We start from the raw sequence: 22,417 nt of genomic DNA, 5'->3' as shown, positions 1-22,417 counted from the left end.
CATCTTGTGGTGCTAAGTGTGGATAAACAAACAGCACTGGCCCATGCAATAGTGCCTTCTAAGCACTTCTTGGGGGCAGAAAATATACGGTCTTACAGAGAATTTATTGGTTGAAATGGGAAATTGTTACAAAATGTCTTACAGAGTCAGCCTAAAAAACACACTTATACCAGGGTTAATACAATCTGCTAATTTGCCACAATAAGACTTTGTGTCATTTATAGTAGAGGCCTTCTTTCTGACATCCTGGTGCTGCTTCTCTGAGTGATCTGTACTCATGTAATGTTTGTTAAATATTCTCAACATCACCTCCCTCCCAGATATACCAATACCTAAACTAGAAAAATACTAACGTCTTACTCATTGCAAGTTCTCACCTCGGAACCTTTGCATTTAGTCCTTTCCCTGCCTGGAACATTTCTTTCTCAGCTATTATGGCTTGCTATTTCAAATGCTGTCTGTCAGTCTGTCTGTCTTTTTCTCTGTATATATAAACATTTATACGTATACATTATTGGAGGCATATATTTTACTATCAAGTATGTATATATATGCATACATATACACACATATATACACATGTATACTCTATTCTTCCTCTCTGTTACATATATATGTATTCTCTCTTTCTATATGTATATAATATTGTATAATATATAATAATATACATAATATTATTATATAAACTCTATATTCTCTCTCTACATATATATTTTGTGTGGGTGTGTATATATATGTGCTCTATATACTTTTTCTATATATGTGTATATATAATATACATTATTGGATGTATATATTTTACTATCAAGTAGGTATATATATGCATACCTACACACATATATATGCGCATATATTCTTCCTCTCTATGTTTTTTATATATATATATATATACACCATATATATATATTTGCACACACACACAGTCCAAATATAACCCTCTGTCTCTTTTTTCTCTTTCTTTTTCTATATATATATAAAATATAATAATGATATATATAATATATACAACTAATAATATTATTAACATTATATATAAACTCTACATTCTTTCTGTACTTACATACATTCTATGTATGTAATATGTGTGTGAATATATATATATATATAATATGTATTCTATGTTCTTTCTCTATATATGTGTATGTATAAATATCCTATCTATTTATCTATTTTGGAAGGGGGTTCGTTTGTTTATTATCTGCCATCCTCTCTCCACCAAAGTAAAATGTAAGTTCCTAGGAAACAGATTATAGCATAGAGTAGGCACTCAATAAATATGTATAAGTAGTAAAAATTTATGTACTTATAAATATGCACATAAATATGCTATAGATCTGTATGTGTGTACATGGATGGAGGGTGTGTCAAGTATACATATTATGGTTCCACGTGGTGTGGATCTCAGGTGATCACTCTATGTAGTAAACATGTAAGCAGCAGTGATTATGTCATATCATATCTTTTAATCCCAATTTACCATCTTAACAGGTAACAAGTAAGCAGTGACCTTTATACAAACAGTAAGGATTTTTGAGCCTTCACGGACATAGAAATTTTGATGCCACATTAAAACCTCTATATTGTGTAGGCTTATTTTATAGAATGGTCTTCCCCTTTCCCTTCATTTGTTCATATCCTATGCCATCCTTGAAGTCTATTTTATTTTTATTTTTAAAAAATATTTTATTTATTGGAAGAGAGAGTATGAGCAGGGAGAGGGGGAGGGGAAGAGGCAGACTCCCTGATGAGAAGAGAGACAGATCATGACCTGAACCAAAGGCAGCTGCCTAACCAACTGAGCCACTCAGACGCCCTTTGAAGCCTTCTTTAAACATTCCCTTCACTATAGTATTTTTCCCAATGGACCCATTTTTTTGGTCTCACTTATTTTGAGCTCAATCTTGTGCATAAGGACTATAATAATGATAATATTAATAGTAGCAAGGATAAGGGCTCACTATATACCAGGCCCTGTTTTACAGGATTTTCATGGATTTGCTCAAAATAGCCCTTCAATGTAAGTCTTATTATTATAACGCCCTTCCCAGACATGAAAATCTGCGACACAGAGAGGTTAAGTAACTTGTGGAAGGTTATGCACTGTGTAAGTGATGAACTCAGGATCCAAATGTAAGCAGTCGAACTTCAGAGTCTCTCTTTTGCCTCACCGCCTCTTTCACAATAACATCAAACTCGTGTAAGGCTTCTATGTACTTCTTGAGCTTTAAAAAAATCCTAAGAAGTCTAGAAATGTTTAAGAACTCTGTGAAAGTATATAGAAGAAAATCCTCAAGAATCATTTAGCATATAGTCTATGTACGCCAATAGGCTAAAAAACCAAAATGAACTTTATGAAAATGATGATGGTGAGAAAATGTTGAAAAAAGGAGGAAAATGATTGGCAATAAAAAGAGTGAAATGCCATTGGACTAATCAAAAAGAAATTCAGGGAGTAAATAACCAGTAAGCTGTAATCAACAAGGAAGCATAGACCATAAAACATCTAGGCACATAATATAAGATATTGGAAATAAGCATTCACATAGAATAAATAAAAATATGTTATTAATAACTATTAAGAACTGCTAGAACTGCATGTGTTAGAACAGATAAATCTAGCTTACTCGGAATCATAAATTCCCATCATAAATTGGTCTATACACTACTTAACAGCCAGAAAACAGCAAATTACCCCAACTTGTATGATGCAGAATCAGTTGGAGTGCTTATCAAAACTGCAGAATCCTGGACTGCTCCTCTAAGACAATCATTCTCAGCTAGGGGCAGTTTTGGCTACCAGTAAATATTTGGCAATATCCGGAGACCTTTTGGATTGTTTTGATAATCGGGGAGGTGCTCCTGGCATCAAACAGGCATAGACTAGAGATGCTACAAAACATCCTGAAATGCAGAGGACAGACCCTAACAACAAAGAATCATCTGGCCCGAAATGTCAGAAGTGTCAAAGCTGAGAAACCCTGATCTAGAGGTTTTGATTTAGTGGTCAGTGATGAGACCTAGAAATCGGTATTTCTCTCCAGGGATCCAGGATTTTCTTATAAAGGCATTAAGAGCTTGAAGACAGGCTTTAAGGTAGAGATAGGATATGAAGAAATGGTGGGAAATGGAAAGAACATTCTTTTTTTTTTTTTTTTAAGATTTTATTTATTAATTTGAGAGAGAGAGACATAGCAAGAGAAGGAACACAGGCAGAGGGAGAGGGAGAAGTAGGCTTCCTCCAAGCAAGGAGCCCAATGTGGGGCTTGATCCCAAGACCCTGGGATCATGACCTGAGCCAAAGGAAGACACTTAACTACTGAGCCACCTGGGCACCTCTAGAAAGAACATTCAAACAGAAGAGCAGATCACATCCAGTAGGACTGAAGAGAGGTTCTGTGATGACACTGGGCTGGTAGTACATACCGAGAAACAACATCAAAGCAATAGCCTCTTTCCACCTGGAAGACCAGCTCTGCTTCATGGGATATAAGGGCGGTTACCCACCTTGGTTTTTATCTGCTGATAATTCACTCATTTTGCATCCTGTAATCTGATTACAGATTAGACTATCACATGCCCACTCATTTCTGTTCCATTGATTCATCCATAAAGTTCCAACATATAAGGAAAGGAAGTGAGAACAAGGTATTATCAGATATATCTGGTTTGGTATCCAATTCTTCCTTTTATAAGCTGCATGGATTTAGGGCTAATGATAGGGTCAATGGGTGGTTTTAATGAAATAGTGTGTGTAAGGAAATGAACTCAGCACCAGGCACATAGGAAGACTCAGAGAAAGTCAGCTGCTACTTATTTTTTATTTAAATAACATTTATCTGTCATATTATTTATCAAACTATTTAAATGAATAGGAAAAAAAGTGAAGTTGAGGCTTAAGATGATGATTGGTATCTTATATCAATCTTAGCAACTGATTATTTTATAGTCTGTGTTGATCTGAGAGGATTGAGAAAATCCTGCTTCGTAGAAACGAGTATTTGTAAATGGCTCCAGGTTTTAAGCTGCTCACTCTCACTTCTCAAGATTTTTTTTTTTTTTTTTAATCCTGAGACCAACATAAAATGATTCAACATGGCAAGTTAATGCAGTGGTGGTCTCCACCGTGCTTATGATCAGAGAAATAACACAGTTGAGTGTGCATGCTGCTTTCTAAAAACTAGTTATATTGGCATATGAGCTCAATTATATAAATGTGTAAAATATATTATATACTACAGTGTTTATTATTAGTCCTTACAACACTTCGGATATGGCTATAGTTCCATGGCACACAGTTGGAAAAAGCTTCTGGCTAAGACTATACACTCCCAGCCTATAGATAAGTGTGTTACGCAGTATGGAATACAAACACTCCCTCTAGTCCAGATATATTACATCAATTGTTTTCTCTTGATTAGCGAGCCTGATGCTTCTGCATGGACAGAGAGTACGTTGGTCTGGCATGATTTTCTCCTCACAAATCATCTCGGCTCTTTGGAAATTTTTGCAAATTAATTGCTTGATGATTCATTCCTGTATCCTCCCAAACACGAGAGCTGGGATGAATTAATCCCTGCCTTTATAAGACCCATGTCAACCTCTTCCTTTACAAAAGATGTATGTTACACTGACTCATACAGATTCAGTGCTTTGGGGGCTTATTTCAGAATCAACCCCTCTGTGGTTCTGTTCAAATTTCCTTCCCTCCTACTAAGAATATATTGGCTGTTTGCCTGGCCTATCAGCTGATGTACAAGAATGAATGCAAGCCAATTTCAAATTATAGCCTAAGATAAACATTATTAATTGGTGGGGGTGGAAAAATGTGGGAATTTCAGAGCAAACAACAGTGAAAACAACAGGAGAATGAAAAGTCACATTATGTTTTTAGGATTGATTCAACATTTCAGGTGTTATTCTTACTCATTTTTTTAATAAGCATCTACTATATGCCAAGTGCCTTAATAGTGATCCAACAGGCCTCATGGTGCTTCCATTTTAGATAGGCCATCAATGACGTTAGTAAAATATATATTAGTAAAATATAGTACTAGTAAATATATATTGAGTTATAGAAATAAGTATCAAAAGGAAAAATAAACTAGGGTAATGGACACACTGTTCAGAGTGGTTGGGAAGGTCTCACTGAGAAGATGACTTTTGAATAAAAGAAGGGATGAAGGGGTAAGTCATGTGGCCATCTGGCAGAAGAGCCTTCTAGTAAGGGCAAACAGCAGGTGCAAAAGCCTTGGGGCAGGAGAATGCCTGGCATTTTTTGGAGTAGCGATGAGGTCAGAGTGGTTGGAGAGGATTCAGACAGATAAACAGGGGCACGGACAGAGTCAGATGATGTAGGTCTACTATAGGGCAACCAACCATACATCTCAGACCATGATTGTCTACATTCACACCCAAGGGGTTAGTATTTACATTCTCAGAAGTGTTCTAGCTTGGATGATAAATTTTGTGGTGATCCTAGGCTAGCAGGTCACTCTGAGGATTTTGTCTTTGAGAGACATGAGAAGTCATGGAGGGATAGGTCACAAGAGACACAAGGTATGACTTAGGTTTTATCAGAATCCCTTAGTCGTCTGTGATGAGAATGGATTGTTGGGGTGGGGAGGCAAGCGGTGAGAATGAAAGCAGGGGAGCCAGTTAGGAACCTACAAGATTATCATTTGGCACGTGCACTGCAGTTGAATTGTTTTACTTGAGGCTACATAACTAGCTAGTTGTGCAGATGGGACTTGGGACAATTTTCCCCATTTTCAGTCTGGTGTCTTTTATACAAGGCCCAGATTCTCTCTTAGTTCAAACTTGAGAACAAATGGAATGCCAGGCTGATCTTTATGGGCCCATTAAGTCTCCTGATTGGTGACTCAACTTGGTTGCTTCCTCTTCATGTTGTGAGAAGTGGACATGAAACATCTCCCTTCCCCCTACCCAGCGCCCCCCAAAATAGCTTGTTTTGAAGCAGCAACCAAGATTTTTCTTAAACCTTTCTCTTTTGAACGTCTGTATTTATACTTTTGGCTCATGTAGCCTCCTCAGAATAATGAATTCCACAAATTTAGTGGGTGTTTATTAACTCATGAGTATGTGATATAAGCTAGTAAGTTCAGATGGAGCCCAATACAGATGTGAATACATATTTTATGCCTGAATGAATTTTATGCATGAATATTAACAAAAATTAACAAAAATTAAATGGACTCTCACAGGTATAAATATATCTATGGAGGGAGTTCTTCAATTTTGTTTGTGTTTATTTCCACTTGATTCTTGGTTTATTTTATAGTCCCAAGAATTGTCTTCAGTTTTTGATCATTGCTTTCCTCAGTTAGAGTGGATAACTGGGAGGAAGAATCATGTGCTGATGGCATACATATATAGTCAACTGCAATGAAATATATCAGAATATACCTAAGAGGCTGAAATGTGCATGGATGTAGATTCTGTTTTACATATGTGCACTTGAGATGCAAACTAGTGTGTGTTGGGAGTGGTATGGATAGTCACATTTACGTACATGTTATTTTAAGTAACCTTGATGTCAATGGAGAGTTACCCAAACAGTGAAATTAATATTTGTGTTCTTTCTACTAACTACTCTAGCAGTACAACCTAAAATTCCAGCAACTTTGGCATCCAGCAGAGCAGATACAGGGTCACGTAATGCGCTTATCTTATCTCTCCTGGGAATAAAAGAGAGGACTAAGCTAATACTCAGGGTATCTGTAAGAAGTGAATTTTCACAAGTATTTTTTCATAATACAAGAAGTATTTTTCATAAGAAATGTGTGATATCATGCAAAGTCTTTATTGTCTTGGTTATTTTTCTGCTGCACATATAGGCTTGAAATGTCTTAGGTCATTTTTTACCCCGTCTTCAAGCGTCCGTCAGATTTTCAAAGCCATCCCATAAGCAGAATTAGTGGGTTATGTTAGAGCCTTCTCTTCTTTCATGGGGCAGGAGTTAGCAAACTTTAAGAAGTGCCACATGGGGAATCTGCTTATTTTCTTTTGGATTGTGAGAAGGTGCACAGACATGCTGTTGGTCCATACCTAGGTATAAGAGAAGCAAGGAAAAGCACATTGGACTGTAAAACATTTGAGGAAAGAAAGAGAAGAAAAAGAGAAAAGAAGAGAGAAAGAGATGTTTGAGAGTGAGTATTCGAAATATTCAAATTGAGTATTCAAACATCTCCAACAAAGGATTAGTTCCTTCAGAGTGGACATGTATAATACACAATTGGTGAGGTGGTCTCTTTCCTGACTAAAACACTTAAAGAGAAAAGCTGATAATCTCAAATTCTATTTCAGGGGTCTAGTCTGAATTGTTATTTTTTTCTTTAATTTCAGAAACTATTTTTTTTTTAATTTTAGTTCCACTTCCGCCAATCTTGAATCAAACTTCATACAGTAAAACCAAAATTTATACATATAAAAGTTTTTTGCTTTTTTGTGCATGAGCAAAAGGTACAGAACTCTTTGTAGAAAGATCCTGGGAAGGGACTCCTATGGTCAATGTAATTCTTCTTTGAACCCTTGAATCTATCATAAAAGTCACTTTCTCATTTATTTATTTCAACTCCTAGTTGGGGTCTAGTGGGAGAAATAATCCAAAATAGTGGATAATCCAAAAATGTCATTTATATTTGGCTTCAGAATGCATTACCAGATGTTACTCTAGCAGATTTCCCTTCCTAATTAGGCCTCACTAAAAGTAGGAGTTAATTTTGTCTTCATTAGCTGTTTCCAAATCAGCAGGATGGGGCAAGGAGGAAGCCCAAGGCATGCTGGGTATTTGGGAGGAAGCTGGCCTGGTGCTAAAAATCGGCGGTAGATCATGCTCGAAGGAAATTCAAATATGGGCAGTCAAGACGACGGGCATATACACTGTAAATGTTTGTTGAGCCACTTCTTGAAGGATTCTCGGGCTTTCATCCATTCTTTTTTTTCCTCCCTATTAACCATGAGTGCAGAAAAATTCTGTCCTTAGAATTAGGCAGATAATAACCTGGATTTTTATATATAGAAAAAAAAATAGAGGCTCACAGAGGTTAAGTGACCTCTCACATAGATTGATCTCTGAGTAAATAGTACCTAAGATATTGAAACTGATTAATGAATGATAAGAAGACCCCACTGTTTCCTTCTTATTGATGATTTGAATAATGAGGAAGCAGGAATTCTCCTGGCCTAATTCGCATTAAGAGAGCTAAGATAATGAAGCTGTGATTAAATGGCTATTAAACTATTTTTATCAAACAGAGATCAAGCGAGTGTGAGAATCTGGGGACGCAGAGTGTAATTGCAATTCTACAAGATGTGGAAAAAATTACTATCATAAGCAGGGCATGGTCCTTCCATAATAGCCTGCATTTAAAAATCTTTGGGATACCACATGCCGGTTTCACTTTGCAGTTCTCCCTTCAGGTGTCTAGTAACATCTCGGAGTCACTCATTTCCTCCTTAATTTAGTAGATTTATTCCCTCTCTATGCACTTGGGTGAGCTCGATGACTGTCTGCCCCACCATGTGTAATCATTTGGAATATCCTTTTTGCCAACTGCTCACAGGGGAGGAAGGCCCAGTATTATGTCTGGTACCCCAAATTTCAGTCTTGAGGTGACTCTCTGCACCCGAAGATACAGAATCTGCCTTCCTTTAACTGTGCCCTTTGAATTATATTACACTCAGGGTAGGTCAGATGGGGACTGAGGAGACCCCAGGAGCAGTGATGAACCAAGGGTTCGTTTGTTAATAACATAGCATTACGTCAGAATTATGGCCCATTCTGAATTTTGGGTTGTTAGTATACATGTACGTTTATCACCTATCAGTGGAAATTCTTTATGGCTTGAGCATCTGTAGAATGGGCTTCCTTACTCCAGGAGCACCTTTTGAAAATGAGCATTATGGTCACACCATGTTTATTTCTATGGCAAGATGAGCAACAGACTTGCCTTGCTTAAGGAGAGCCCAGGTTGACGCCAAGCATGGCTAAACCTGCTTGAGAGTCACCGAGCTCCCCGGTGGAAAAGCCTGTCGGCCTGTTCCCTACCTTTCTTTCCTTCTCCACTGCCGCCCTCAACACTGGGCTCAGCTGTGTAGCTTTAGATCACTACCTAATTGGTGACCTGCTCTCTCTTTTTCACCTCTCCACTTTTCTTTTCTTAACTTATATGGAGCTAATAAATATATTTTTGTAAAAATAGTAATTTTGAACAGTTAGAAAGCGGTGTCAGAGCAGAGTTTTTGAAAGGTTATTTTGCAAAGTCGTTTTACTGCCTGATGTATTTCAATGCCCTGTCACCTGTGAACAGACATGTGTTCATAGGCCAGAGTGCTTCATCTGCAGTGACTTTGATTTATTTGCTCTGTAAATTGGGACCAAAGCAATAATGGGAAGTGACATTAATTGTTTACCAGAGTCTTTTTTGTCACATCCATTGCCTTCTCTGGAGTGTTTGATTGTTGAAACTCATGCTAAACTAATTGGAATTGCCACAGTGAGGAGCAGTGTCCACTCAGCTTTACATACAGGAATATCTTTTGAGTTTCAGAACAAAAATGTCATTGGGAAATATCTTTTTCCCCAATCTTCTATGATTAGACAGAACACAGAGAATTGGAAATAACGTTCTTTCCTTCAAGAACTACTTTACTAAAATAAACTGTCTCCGAGCCTCTCATTGAGTCAGCCTTGTGCCTGATGAACGCGGATTCTAAATAAGGATTAGAGTCCTACTGGTCCATCCTGGTTGAATACCAGCATACCCTACCCACATACCCCCTATCTCTCTCTCTCTCTCTCTCTCACACACACACACACACACACACACACACACACTCTCTCTGCCAGTCTTCCATTCCACAACCCTCCCTCCCATTGTGGTTCCAGTAGAGAGAATTTAAATAGCTGTGGTTTAATCAGATCTTGTAAATTAATTATGACATTATCAGGCTCCAATATTTCTGCCATTGTTTTTGATGTACATTCACCCAGGCTTATTAAAGAAATTGGAGAAAACTAGTTAATTTAAGTGTTCTTTGTCATTCTGACTTGATTGGAATTATTGTAGTTTGTTTACACTAGGGATAGAACTAAGACGCTATTGTATTATGTGATTGAAAGCAAATAGAGGCTTGTAGTGTTGCTGGAAAGCCAAATACAAAATTTAAATCAGAGTAAACAAAATTACTCATTTATTGGTAAACATTCTTAACTGTTTTTCTTGAGCTATTTTTGAACTTCAGTGAAATAAGCCTTTCTGAAAATTGGGATACCTGGAAAAAAAATCCAATTTACTGAAACCGTGTGTGCGTGAGTGTGTGTGTGTGTGTGTGTGTGTGTGTGTGTGCTTGAGATAACTTCAAAGATTATTTTTATTAGATAATATGGATATATTTATATTAATGTAAATCTCATTATTTTGGATGACTTAAAGTAATATGTGCTTAAATTAAATATAATTTTAGGACAGATGAATAGCCCAAATTTGTTTTTTTTGTATGGTGGGAGGGGCAGAATCTGAATTGAAAAGGGAGAGATTGGAATCTTTGGACACAAGATTATCATACCAGGCAGAAAATAAATGAAAATCATCTCAATATCTTTATTATTCAGATTACATGGACAGATCTAGGAGAACTGAAGCTCCACCGTATGCTCAATAATGATTTGCTATTAAGCAGTTTGATTTTTAAAGAATCGGTCAGTTTCTGGAAGAAGTGGTACCATTTTGAAGTTGACATCCACGCCCCCCCTACCCCAATCCAATTAGGATTTACCTCCTTCAGTGGAATCCTCAATCTCAGAAAGTTGTCATTCCATCCCATGTGCCCAAATCCACTTGACTCACGATGTCAAGTCCAGCGCCATTACAGAGACACATGATGCTAGCGTAAGAAATGCTAGTAAAGTCTACCATGAGTACAAATGGCTCTTTTTGGCCTCTTGAATCCAAAAGAGAAAGAAGTCTGCAGTTTTACTCCTGGATGGGGACTCATCAGTAATGAGGGAAAACAATTTTTATGTGAAAATAGAATGTATACGTGATAAAGGCCTGCCTAATTTCTCTAGTAATACAATTTGATTTTCTGATTAGCTGTCTTATTCTGTGATTCTTGTAATTTTGTCAGGTCAATTAACTGGAGTTCAGTGCTAGAGAGAAAGGACGTGTGGGCACTGCTGGCTTCATTAGATGTCAGCAGCTTAGGTGCATTTTGTAATAGAATCTGTGTGGGATAATTTAGCCGATACTGTTAATGTCATAGCATCCAGAACTTTAAAAAAAAAGATTTATGAAGCAGGTCAAATTGGACAAACAAAGTGAAGTGCTAACAGAAGGAAGAGAAAGTGATCTACACAACATATATTCTAGGCAGTAAATGCAGATCGATGAATTATTCAGCAAGTAATCAATGGCCACGCTGTGTGCCTAGCATTGGCACCGGTTGCCCAGGATTAGAATATAGCACATTTCCCCATAAACAGGGTGTATAAGCTTGTACAGAGTACTGAAATAAATGTTATCTTTTATAATAAATTATTCACAGTTTCTTTCCCTTCCACTGGAGGATTTTTGGAGGGCAGAGGTTTATCTCTCTCTTTCTATCTCTAACACCAAACATGGTCCCGGTATAGTAGGTATGCAGATATGTTTATGGAATGAATACCTGAAGATTAACTTTCCAAGGGTGTGTGCATGCAAGTGACTGTGGGAGTTGCAGAAACAAGTTAGAATATGTTCGCAGGAGCCCCCATTCCAAGTAATGTCGCACTAGAATCGTACCCTGGCCACAAGAAACGACTGCATTGAAGAGACGTGACAAAGTGGGGCTCTACTTAATGACTGACCAGATAAAGAGGACTCAAGGTAGTTCTATAGTCTGGGTCTGAAGAATTGTTACCCAAACCCAGGAAGTCAAGGGAAACAGCAGTTTTGTTGTGAAAAGTTCTAAGTTTGGGTTTTGGAGGATGAGGGAGCTATTATCAGGTCGAAGTATCCAGTGGGCAGTTCTAGATTTATGACTAAAGTTGGGAGAGAGGTCAGGGAGGGAAATGAGTGGTTGTGGAGTATTCGGTGTTGAGATTATAATTGAAACCATGAAAGTGTATAGTTTTTCTCAGTATAGTTTCAGTTTCTGGTGCTGTTCGAACAGAGGGTTATCTAAACATTTCGGCTGCACAGGAGATTGAAACGCTATATCTGAAGATGAAATAGATGATGGTGCAAATTCTCTCAAGTTCTGAGATTTTCTAGACCTCTCCTTTAGTTAGGGAAACAAGACACACACACAGGGAAAGCAAATGCAAACAAGATTGTGTCCTATATGGCCATAATAGGCACCAGCATCATAAATTGCTAGCCGGGACAGCTCACCCAGCAGAAATTGGTACTACGAGGTGTCAGTTTATGGTGTGATTCAAACCAAAAGTGGATTTGGAATTTGAAGAAGACATGATCCTTTGTGGTCTGGCATGATCATTCAATATTTCATGTACACTTTACTGCTCATTTGGATAAACATGATCTGTCTACACTGATTGATGGTGTAACCTGTCCCCCCATGTCAGCTCACTCATGTCGTCTATTTTTCTGTTTTTGCAGAAGATAGATGAAGAGAATGAGGCAAACTTGCTAGCAGTCCTCACAGAGACACTGGACAGTCTCCCTGTGGATGAAGACGGATTGCCCTCATTTGATGCGCTGACAGATGGAGATGTGACCACCGAGAATGAGGCTAGTCCTTCCTCCATGCCTGACGGCACCCCTCCGCCTCAGGAGGCAGAAGAGCCGTCTCTAGTAAGAACCCTTCCTACTGTTTAACAGGAATTGGAGTTGCCTCTGGCTACCCGCTGCATGGGTATGATGTAGTAACAATAAGGTCTGGATTTTTAATTTAGATTGATGCCAAAAACAATTCCCGAACGGATTCAGAGTTGTGAATTCTGTGATTCTGTGTTTAAAAATGTTGGTAATAACAGTTTTCATGTGGTCTTACTACAGTTTGTTTTAACTGTCTTTTGCTATGTTTGTTGTGTGTGTATTTTTATTTCTTAGCATTATTTATGTTCGAGGTAGAAACTTGGAAAACATAGACAACCCAAAAAGGCCAGATTAAAAATTCACCTGTAAAATCAAATCATCTCTGATATAAAAAAAGACTGAAATCTCCTCTTGTTTTAAGATACATTGTTATGTTTATGAATTTGAAATATACACATAATTGTTTGTATCATGTATCATTTTATTGTTTGGAGATGTCCTAGTTCATTAAGAGATTTCTTATGGCTGGATATTTAGTCTTCTTCCTATTTTTTCACCATCATAAATTATATAGCAATCGACACATTTATAGTTTTATTCTTATGCCTATGATTCTAGGAATAAAAGGTAGATCCAGGGATATGTAATATTTTAAGGTTTTAGATCCATAATTCTTGTGAAGATTGAAAAATAATAGCACATTTGCAACCCAAGTTCCCTAAATTTATGGGAGGCATTGAAGAGTGAATTTGTTGGCAATGAAGAGTAAATTTTCTTTCGATGCAGTGCTTGACCAGAATTTTATTAGTTCTAAGACACAGTTTACCTTCTCATCTATGGTAGCCATTTGTCATTTGCCATAAATCTGATGTGAGAACATACTATGTAAATTATGGAATGCTATCTTCCAAACTTTAATAATGCTCCTTGGCATGCCATTTAGGGGTTGTTTCTCTCTGATATCTAAGTTTTTTAAATGTTAAAAAACATTCCATGTACACATACAGAGAGTCTACTTGTACTGCTGTTCATTCCGAGGTTTCTGGTTTAGAAGAAACTCCCTCATAAGTAATTGCTACCCTCCTCCCAACCCTCCACCATTTCTCCATTTGCCTTGCCCTTGCTGGCTGGTACTTTGATGTCTTTACATTGATACAAGAGGATTTTCATCCAGATAATTGGTTCAACTAGGAAGGGTTGTTGACTCCACCTCATACTGCCTGTTTGAGTAGGGACGGCCTAGAAGGCCGGCGAGTTAAATGAAGAAAGAGCAAAGAAAGAGTCAAGAAAGAGTAAATGCTTCGCATGAGCCAGAATCACATCTCCTGACTCTGCCCACTTACATGTCTGTGTCAGTGATAGCCACTCTTACACCATAATTATACTTGGAATAAGTAAAGTTAAACTGGACTGTGAAAGTATCATTCAAAGCATTACAAAGGTTTTATTTATTTTTACTTAATTCATTTGGATTACTGAGGGGAAAATTTCCTATATTCTGTCCCCAACCCCCAATTCCTCATTTAGCGGGGCAACTTTTCTCACCTAGTAGGTATTTGGAAATCCTTTCAGGAGGATCCTTTTACCTTATTTTATTCCCAAAAAAGAAAAGCCAAAAAAAAAAAAAAAATCAAGGTAGACAATATTAAGTGTCAGTGTAGGGAAAGGAAATACTTTCACAGTTGGTAGTATATGCCAAATTTTTTTCTTACTTTTTAAGAATGCATTTCCCTTAGTGCTATTGTGCCTTGGTGTGACTATAATTAGAGAGTGAGAGAATTAATTTTTATAATTAATTAATTTTCAGTTTAAAATTTCAGTAACGTATTCTAATGCTTACAAGATGCGTAACTTCTCTTGCTTTTCCTTCTCTGATACGTTTCTAGCTTAAGAAGCTCTTACTGGCACCAGCCAACACTCAGCTAAGCTATAATGAATGCAGTGGTCTCAGTACCCAGAACCATGCAAACCATAATCACAGGATCAGAGCAAACCCTGCAGTTGTTAAGGTACAATGCAAACTTTTTAATATAGGAGGGAAAGTAACAAAGGATTTTGCTTGAAGCAGTAAAACAAAGGATAGGTTTATTTCTATGTATTCAGCTGGGATCCTGCAGTTGCTTTATAATGTGAAACAATATGAAATGGGTTTCCAAAAGCAGAGCTCCAGCTACTTTAAACTAGAAAGAGTTCATTTATGCTTTGTCTTTGGATGATTGGAATGGAAGTTCCACCGTCTGTTACTCCTTGCCCGTTTTATTAATACACGCAGCAATGTGGGTTACAATAAAATTTGCTGATCGGCTGGTATTATCTAGGAGTGACTTTAAGATGCAGGATTGCCATTTTGCCAGCTGTCTAACCTGAGAAAGATTGCTCTGGAATCACCACAAAAGATCTATCTCTGCCATTAATTGGATGGAATGCTGGCAATGACATAATTCGGTTAGCGGGCTGTATTAAACAATGTTTGTCTTGCCATTCACTGTGAGTGAAAACGGAGCGTTAAGGGGTACTTAAGAGAATTGTGAATACGGGGCTCCAGCAATCAGTGGCAAATTAAGGTTTAAACCAGCTTATTTTTTTTTATTCACAGTAAAGGCGCTATAGGGTCTTGTTAGTTACATGTTGCTGAGTAGGAACATTGAAATGTAGGAGAAATGAAATAAAAAGCTGCATAAATGTCATTTAGGAATTTTAAATGTAATTTTCTTTCCTTGTTCTGCAAACAATTATTCACAGCTCATAGATCTAGTACACTTAGACTGAACACTTCATTGAAAATCTCATCTCTTCAGAAAACCTATATCCATTCTGATAAGGTTCAGTTCACTAATTTTAGCTTTCTTTATGCCTTGTTTTTAAGACCGAGAATTCATGGAGCAATAAAGCGAAAAGCATTTGTCAACAGCAAAAGCCACAAAGACGTCCCTGCTCGGAACTTCTCAAGTATCTGACCACAAATGATGACCCTCCTCACAGCAAACCCACGGAGAACAGGAACAGTAGCAGAGACAAATGCACCTCCAAAAAGAAGTCCCACACACAATCGCAGTCTCAACATTTACAAGGTAGGCTGGGGACCAAAGCACAGGCTGTCGGCGAGGGCGCTGAAGGCGAAGCAAGCATGCACCGGACTGGGGATGCCCAAACTGAATTCAGCACTTTCTTATAGACTTATTTAAAAAAAAAAAAAAAAAAAAAAAAAATCCTTCCTTGGACACAGGTTGAACATGACCTATTCAGCTGATAGGCAGCCTAATTCACAATCACCAAAAAGCACCTGAAATGTGAGCTGGGTGGGGAGGGGGTGGTGAAAGATTTATGTGAAATCTAAATTGCCAAGATAATTGAAATTCGGAGCAGGCTGGGCTAGCCAATATTAAAAAGCTTTTCTTTTTTCCTTTCTAGTAATGGAAAAAATGAGGTATTGTTGATTTGCTGTATATAACTTAAGAAAGAGTACATGGTATTTGTGCCGGCTTTCCTGATTATTAAGTGCATTCTTTTTTTTTTTTTTTCTTCCTTTTTTCTTTTTTTTTTTAAAGAACACATGTTATACTCATAGATTTTATTTTGTAAATAAGGATTTGGAAATCCCTGGAATTTATTTGTATTTGCTTTCTAATACAAAGTATTGTCCAGATCAAACTAAGCAACTGGGTTGGTTTTTATCATCCCCATATATTCTGGAAGGCTGATGCTTCTGAGGCAAGTCAGGGTGATTTGGGGAAAACCTGTCTTGGCAGAGATATAATTTTCTTCCTTCTTGGCTCTTCCCTCAAAACCATCCTGTCTTAGAGGCCCAAAGGAAGCTTGCTGAAAGTTGTTGTTGCTTTAAAATATCCCAGCTTCCACATTAACCCCACCTTTAACTTTGTAGTGGAAGCAGGCATACATATATATGTATATATATACATATATATGTATATATACACATATATATATTTTTAAGATTTATGTATTTATTTTAGAGACAGTGTGAATGAGAGAGAGTGCAGGAAGGGGGAGGGAGAGGGAGAGTCTTAAGCAGACTCTGCTGAGTTTGGAGCGCGATGCGGGGCTTGATCTGGCAACCTGGAGATCAGGACCCCAACTGAAACCAGGACTCAGATACTTAACCAACTGTGCCACCCAGGCGCCCCGGAAGCAGGCATATTCTGAAATAGCAATTACAAACACCTACTTCTCTTTTCCCTTTTGTTTCCCTGACTTCCCCTTCCAGCTGCAGAGTGGTAGTCCCTGATCCCTGTTTTGAACCATGATTATTTCATACAGGTATGCTGTTGCTGCTGCTTTTAATAAGTATTTTCTTTCCAGTGTTTTCAGTTTTCCTCTCTCATCCCTACCTCACCATAAACCTTCAGGAACCTTCTTTAAAAGTTTTAAATTAGCTCTCAATTAAGTTTTCCCTTGTGGATATCTCAAAATCACTTGGCCATCCTTTTCTGTCAGTTCAGGGGAAGATACTTACGGAAATGGGCCACATTTTTTTGTAGCTTGCCTTGCCTTGATTGGCCCCTCACACACAGGCCGTGGACCAGTTTTTCTCAGAGCAGAACCAGCAGTATTATGAGATGTAATGGTGTGGAGAGCCTCAAGTGAAGGAAGGCAGCTGAGCTCACTCTAGTGAGTAGACTGAAAAATTCATGGGGCTACTCTCTACCTTGTCCTAGTGTGTCCCAGTCAGGCATTCATTTCCTGGAGCTGAATTTAAAGTCCTAAGCCAGCTGTAACCCTGTGGTCAGTGAACGCAGACTAGCGGTGCAGGTTTTAAACATCTTTTTAATTTTCATATTCTTAAAATTGTATTTGGCACCTTTTGGATTTTGAGAGTTTGGGAGGTTTGGGGTTTGGTTTTGAAATCCACTCACCACTAATATTCCTGTAAACGCTTACAAACCATGGTAGTGAGGAGTTAAATTGGCCTGTGGAGGATATATTCTTTAGCTGAGACCTGCTGTATATGGATATTTCAGAAAGTTATATGCCTGTGGCAAAGCATAAAAAGTATATCCCAGAACAAAACCTGTTGACAAAAACATACACAAAAAACCAAAACCAAACAATCAAAACCCCCACAAAATTCCCATAGGTATAAAAGGCCAAGAACAAAATAAACATGGCTGGCTGTGAATAACCAACAGGAAATAAGTGCTCAGCTTCAGGATTTATTTGAATTATGATTTAAACTTTAAAAGTAGAAAATATATTAACAGAGACAGTAACCCAGAATCTACTGAGGTTTATCTTTCTTGACATACTGTAATGTTCTCTCACTGAACTGCATGTGTGCTGTCTATGATATTGTGGGGTCAAGTTTTTTTCACTTCCTTAGGATAATGGCCTGACCTTTGACTCATGTTGGTGTCCCCTGTATTCATTGGTTCATTCATTTGCTAATGTATTCATTCATCAAAAAGACCATGATCTGCATGAAAAAGATGCATTCCTGCCCTCAAGGATTTTAGAGGCCCTGGTCTGTTAGTCATTGAAATAGTGTGGATTACACTCCCAGTACACCAAATCAATACTCCTCTAGTGGTAGCTTTTGTGAGCGTGGGCATATTCAGGGATGGCATTCTTTACTGTGTGTGGTTGTGGGCTGGACCTTCCTATAGCCTTCTCTTCCTATTTCCTATTGGTCCCATTGAACATGGCCGCTGCCTTATGCTCCCCTTACAGTGCCCTTGCCATCACCCATACCCAACTGTCAGAATGTTAGGGAAATTTGTTTGAGCATTTCAGATAGCCTACCCCACACCTTGAAAACTGGAATCCCAGAGACCGATTTTCAATGTACATTTACTGTGTGACATAGTACACAGTTTGTATCTAGTGATACTTGCATATGAAGCCCATATGCACAATCCTAATTATTAGTTGAACGCCGAAAATGTTGGTAAATTTCCTTCATGAGTGTGTTCTTTTGGAAAGGCTCATTATATCAGACATACTAAAAAAATTAATATAAACCAGTTCATTTATCTGCATATATAAAAGCCAATCAGTCAATGTACCTAATTTGTAGAAGACAGCGTGAACTTCATATTTCTGGATGCACATTGGATAGATGATAAACCATTCGATTGTTTAAAAACTAAATCTAAATCGACAAATTAAATATGTAAATACTATTTATCCAAGTAAAGTATGTAATTTCAGTCTAATTTGGACATAAATAATATTTTCACATTTCAAAGGACCTTAATTACTGGGGTTGATTAATTTACTTTAATATCTATTGAATGCAATTCCTTTTGGTAATAGGAAAAAGGAAACATATTCTGGGCTGACTCTGCCAGTAACTAGTTTTATGGCCCTGGAAATATCATTTCACATCTTTAGGTCTAAGGTTTTTCATCCATAAAGTAAGAGTTTATTCTAAAGACCTTTTTAGTTTCAAGTCTATGATTTTCATTATGTAAATGACTACCTCTTGACCTTTTGAAAGTAGTTATGTTAATGAGAAAAAATTGACATAAACCTACATACATATAAATATATCTTTATAGATAAGCATATATATATATATATATACATAATATGTGGATGTATATCCCAAGTACGTTTCTCATCATGTTTTCCCCTCCTTCTGTTCAAAATACAAGACTGCCAAGGAGAAGCAATTGAAATTTTGGAGTGAGAAGAAGATTCTTACTCCACCCTTCCTAATTGGGAAATGCCTCCTGTAGGAGGTAAGATTTAGGAAGCATAAAAGGAGTAAATGAGCTCTCTTTGCAAGTCTATAGGTCTCTCAACTGATAAATGCAGTATCTTACTTTAGTTTTCTATAAGATTTGGGGATCTAAACCCCTTTTAAACCATCTGGGTCAATGCCCACAGTTTGTCATAATTTCTCAATTAATTTTCAGTAAATGGAATGGTTATTGCTTGAGCTTTGGCCTCATAGAAATAACCTATTCTCAGGGCTAGATATAAAATTATACATTTTAGGAGAAAAATCAACTGAATATTCATAACGTTCTGTTGTCTTATAGTTATTCTGCTGTTTTCTTGTCTAAACAAACCGTGTACTGTATTCCAAATTAAAATAGAACACATTATTTCTTTCTGATGGTATGATGCAAATTTTGTATCCTTAACAGAGATGCTACATTTTGGGGAAAACTCTGTTTTTGTATGTGTTTTCGAATGATAGTTTACTGATGCAAATGTTGTTTGGAATTTGTTTTAGCATAATGGACTGTTTTCTGACTTTGATCCAATATTCAGGGATTTCCTTACTTTAGTTTTCCAGTTTCCAGTTTCCAACCTGATTATAGTAAGAAAAAAAAAATTCTAAAAAAAAAAAAGAAAAACCCTTAAAAACTCAATATTTCATAATCAGTTTCCTTTTTTTTTTCCTTTAGCCAAACCAACAACTTTATCTCTTCCTTTGACCCCAGAGTCACCAAAGTAAGTATTAAGAAATGTAACCATTTTCAGAAAGGGAAGGGGGTTCTAATACATTTGGCTACAGCAACTCCATTTCAGTTTGTTTTTATAAATGTGCCATATCTTCCAGTGACCCCAAGGGTTCCCCATTTGAGAACAAGACTATTGAACGAACCTTAAGTGTGGAACTCTCTGGAACTGCAGGTAAGGCTTAAGTTTCACTTGGAACTCTGTATATGTGTGTGTGTGTGTGTGTGTGTGTAATATGTATTAAATATTAGTGCATACTCTCCATGTGGTTAATGAAATTAACAAATAGTACGAGCAACAAGCAACACTGGATAAGAAGTTACCTATAAATATTTTCACTTCTTTTTTTCTTTAAAGAGAAGACATTTATTGTGTGTCAGACCTGGGCCCAGGTATATATTAGTATACCAGATGCATACTATTGCTTTAGATCCCTAAATAACTCTGTGTCAGATTAAGACACCAAAACTTGAGCAGGAGGATAAATTAACGTTTATTCATCTCCTACTCAATAAATGTGCCAGGCACGTAAGTGGTTTTGACTGGTTTCAGAATGACCTCATGAAACCTCATGAAGATAGTGGTAATTTTCTCATTTTTAAGATGAGCGTATACAGTTCAGAAATGTTAAGCAACTTGCTCAGGATCACAGAGCTAGAAAGCAAGGAACAAAGTTTTGAACCCCAGTTTATTCACTATATCAGTGTTTTATTGGAATATTTTCTCACTGACCATTACACTTAACTACTAGTATAATGTTCTCATATATATGTTACCATTTTTATATCTTTTCAGCAAAGGAGGAAAATGAAAATGTGCCCATTCACCAAAACAAAATGTACTTAGATATTTTTAAACAAGAGTGACTTTCTTCGCCATTTGGACTTCCGGATTCATTTAGTCAGTCTTACTTTATACACTGAAGAGGAAGGACCTTTAAAAGCTTGGAATAACCCCCAAGTAACTTAATAATCCACAGACTTCGTAGGCAGACTGCTAAATTGGGTGTAAATGGTACCTTTGCACTGAATGCTTTAGGTTTAGGGAGAGAACTACACCAGAAAGTGAATCTTAGACTGTCTGAACAAGAAGTTCCTTGGCTCTGGCCATTGTTGATAGCGGTAATGGAATAGTAACTTAAACAAGATGCTTTCAACCAGAGCTATAGTGGCTATGTACACCATGGTCATTGTCACTAAGTTTAATTTCACACTTTGAGTTTGCTAAATTACCACCTTGTGAAAGGTCTACTGCATGATTGCATGATTTGGTCAAGCAGTAGTGTAGTTAATTTCATGGTATTTATATATATATTGTGTGTGCGTGTGTGTGTCTGTGTGTGTGTATACATATGCATATACATATACCTATGCAAATGTATATGTATCTTTATATGCATACATACATATATACATATATACTCACTTATAAGCATATACATAACATTTCTTAAATTATAATTAGTTATATGGTTATAAGTAACTTTTATGTATATATATCATATGCAGTAGAGGCCTTCTTATCTGACCAATAAGAATGAATATTTTGGTGGGCTTATCTAAAAAATTGATTGAAGTATACAGTTCTGTCATTTTCTTTTGCTTAAGTCATATAAAGAAACATTCAAATATCAAATATTTTTTATATAAGAAACAGAGACCTTTGCCTTGAACTTAAATGTCTTAACTGGCAATTCATTCATCTTTGTGGCACAGACTGTAGTAAGAATGTCTCTTAGATGGTATCCACTGTTCTTTTCTTGCTTTTTAAAGGAAAAGAATTAGAGATACATGTGTCGTAGTCTGAGTGCAAAATCTTTCTAGATTTTCATATAAATAAATAATAATCATGATTTCCCATGTTTTCCCAGTGTTTCTGATACCATCTGTCTACAACTAATTTGACAGCTCTTCTTTTAGTGACATACCTTTATTGGTTCTTCTTATAGAAACAATTTTTTGTATGCTTCATTCAATGGCATCCTATTTTATTACCTTACGTAATTCTAGTTACCACTATAATAGACGTCAACTGGTTTGGGAAATACTACTGTGGCTCAGGACAACAACTCAGTTGAAAGGAATCTATTTACTATGATTGTTCCGAATGTTGTATTAGTCAGTTACTTTGTTTCAGAAGGGATGGAGAAAGCTTCCACTTTATACACCCACACCAAAGCTTCTATTAAAAGGTTTTTATTATTCTCTTAC

At 37.0% G+C, this 22,417-nt stretch overlaps 1 protein-coding gene across 6 annotated transcripts in view; it reads left to right on the top strand.

The window, feature by feature from the left end:
• PPARGC1A (PPARG coactivator 1 alpha) overlaps positions 1-22,417 on the top strand; it is a 641,970-nt gene that overhangs the window by 590,399 nt on the left and 29,154 nt on the right. For all 6 annotated transcript variants that reach the window (XM_032333994.1, XM_032333989.1, XM_032333988.1 and 3 more), the window contains 5 exons: positions 12,621-12,815; positions 14,666-14,788; positions 15,646-15,850; positions 20,153-20,198; positions 20,308-20,381. In XM_032333994.1, the coding sequence (XP_032189885.1) occupies positions 12,621-12,815; positions 14,666-14,788; positions 15,646-15,850; positions 20,153-20,198; positions 20,308-20,381 (643 nt within the window). The remainder of the gene's footprint in view (positions 1-12,620; positions 12,816-14,665; positions 14,789-15,645; positions 15,851-20,152; positions 20,199-20,307; positions 20,382-22,417) is intronic.

Source organism: Mustela erminea, chromosome 2, assembly GCF_009829155.1.
Source record: "Mustela erminea isolate mMusErm1 chromosome 2, mMusErm1.Pri, whole genome shotgun sequence".
Taxonomy (NCBI): Eukaryota; Metazoa; Chordata; class Mammalia; order Carnivora; family Mustelidae; genus Mustela; species Mustela erminea.
The sequence above is the reverse complement of the archived record's forward strand: the minus strand, read 5'-3'. Positions and strand labels throughout refer to the sequence as shown.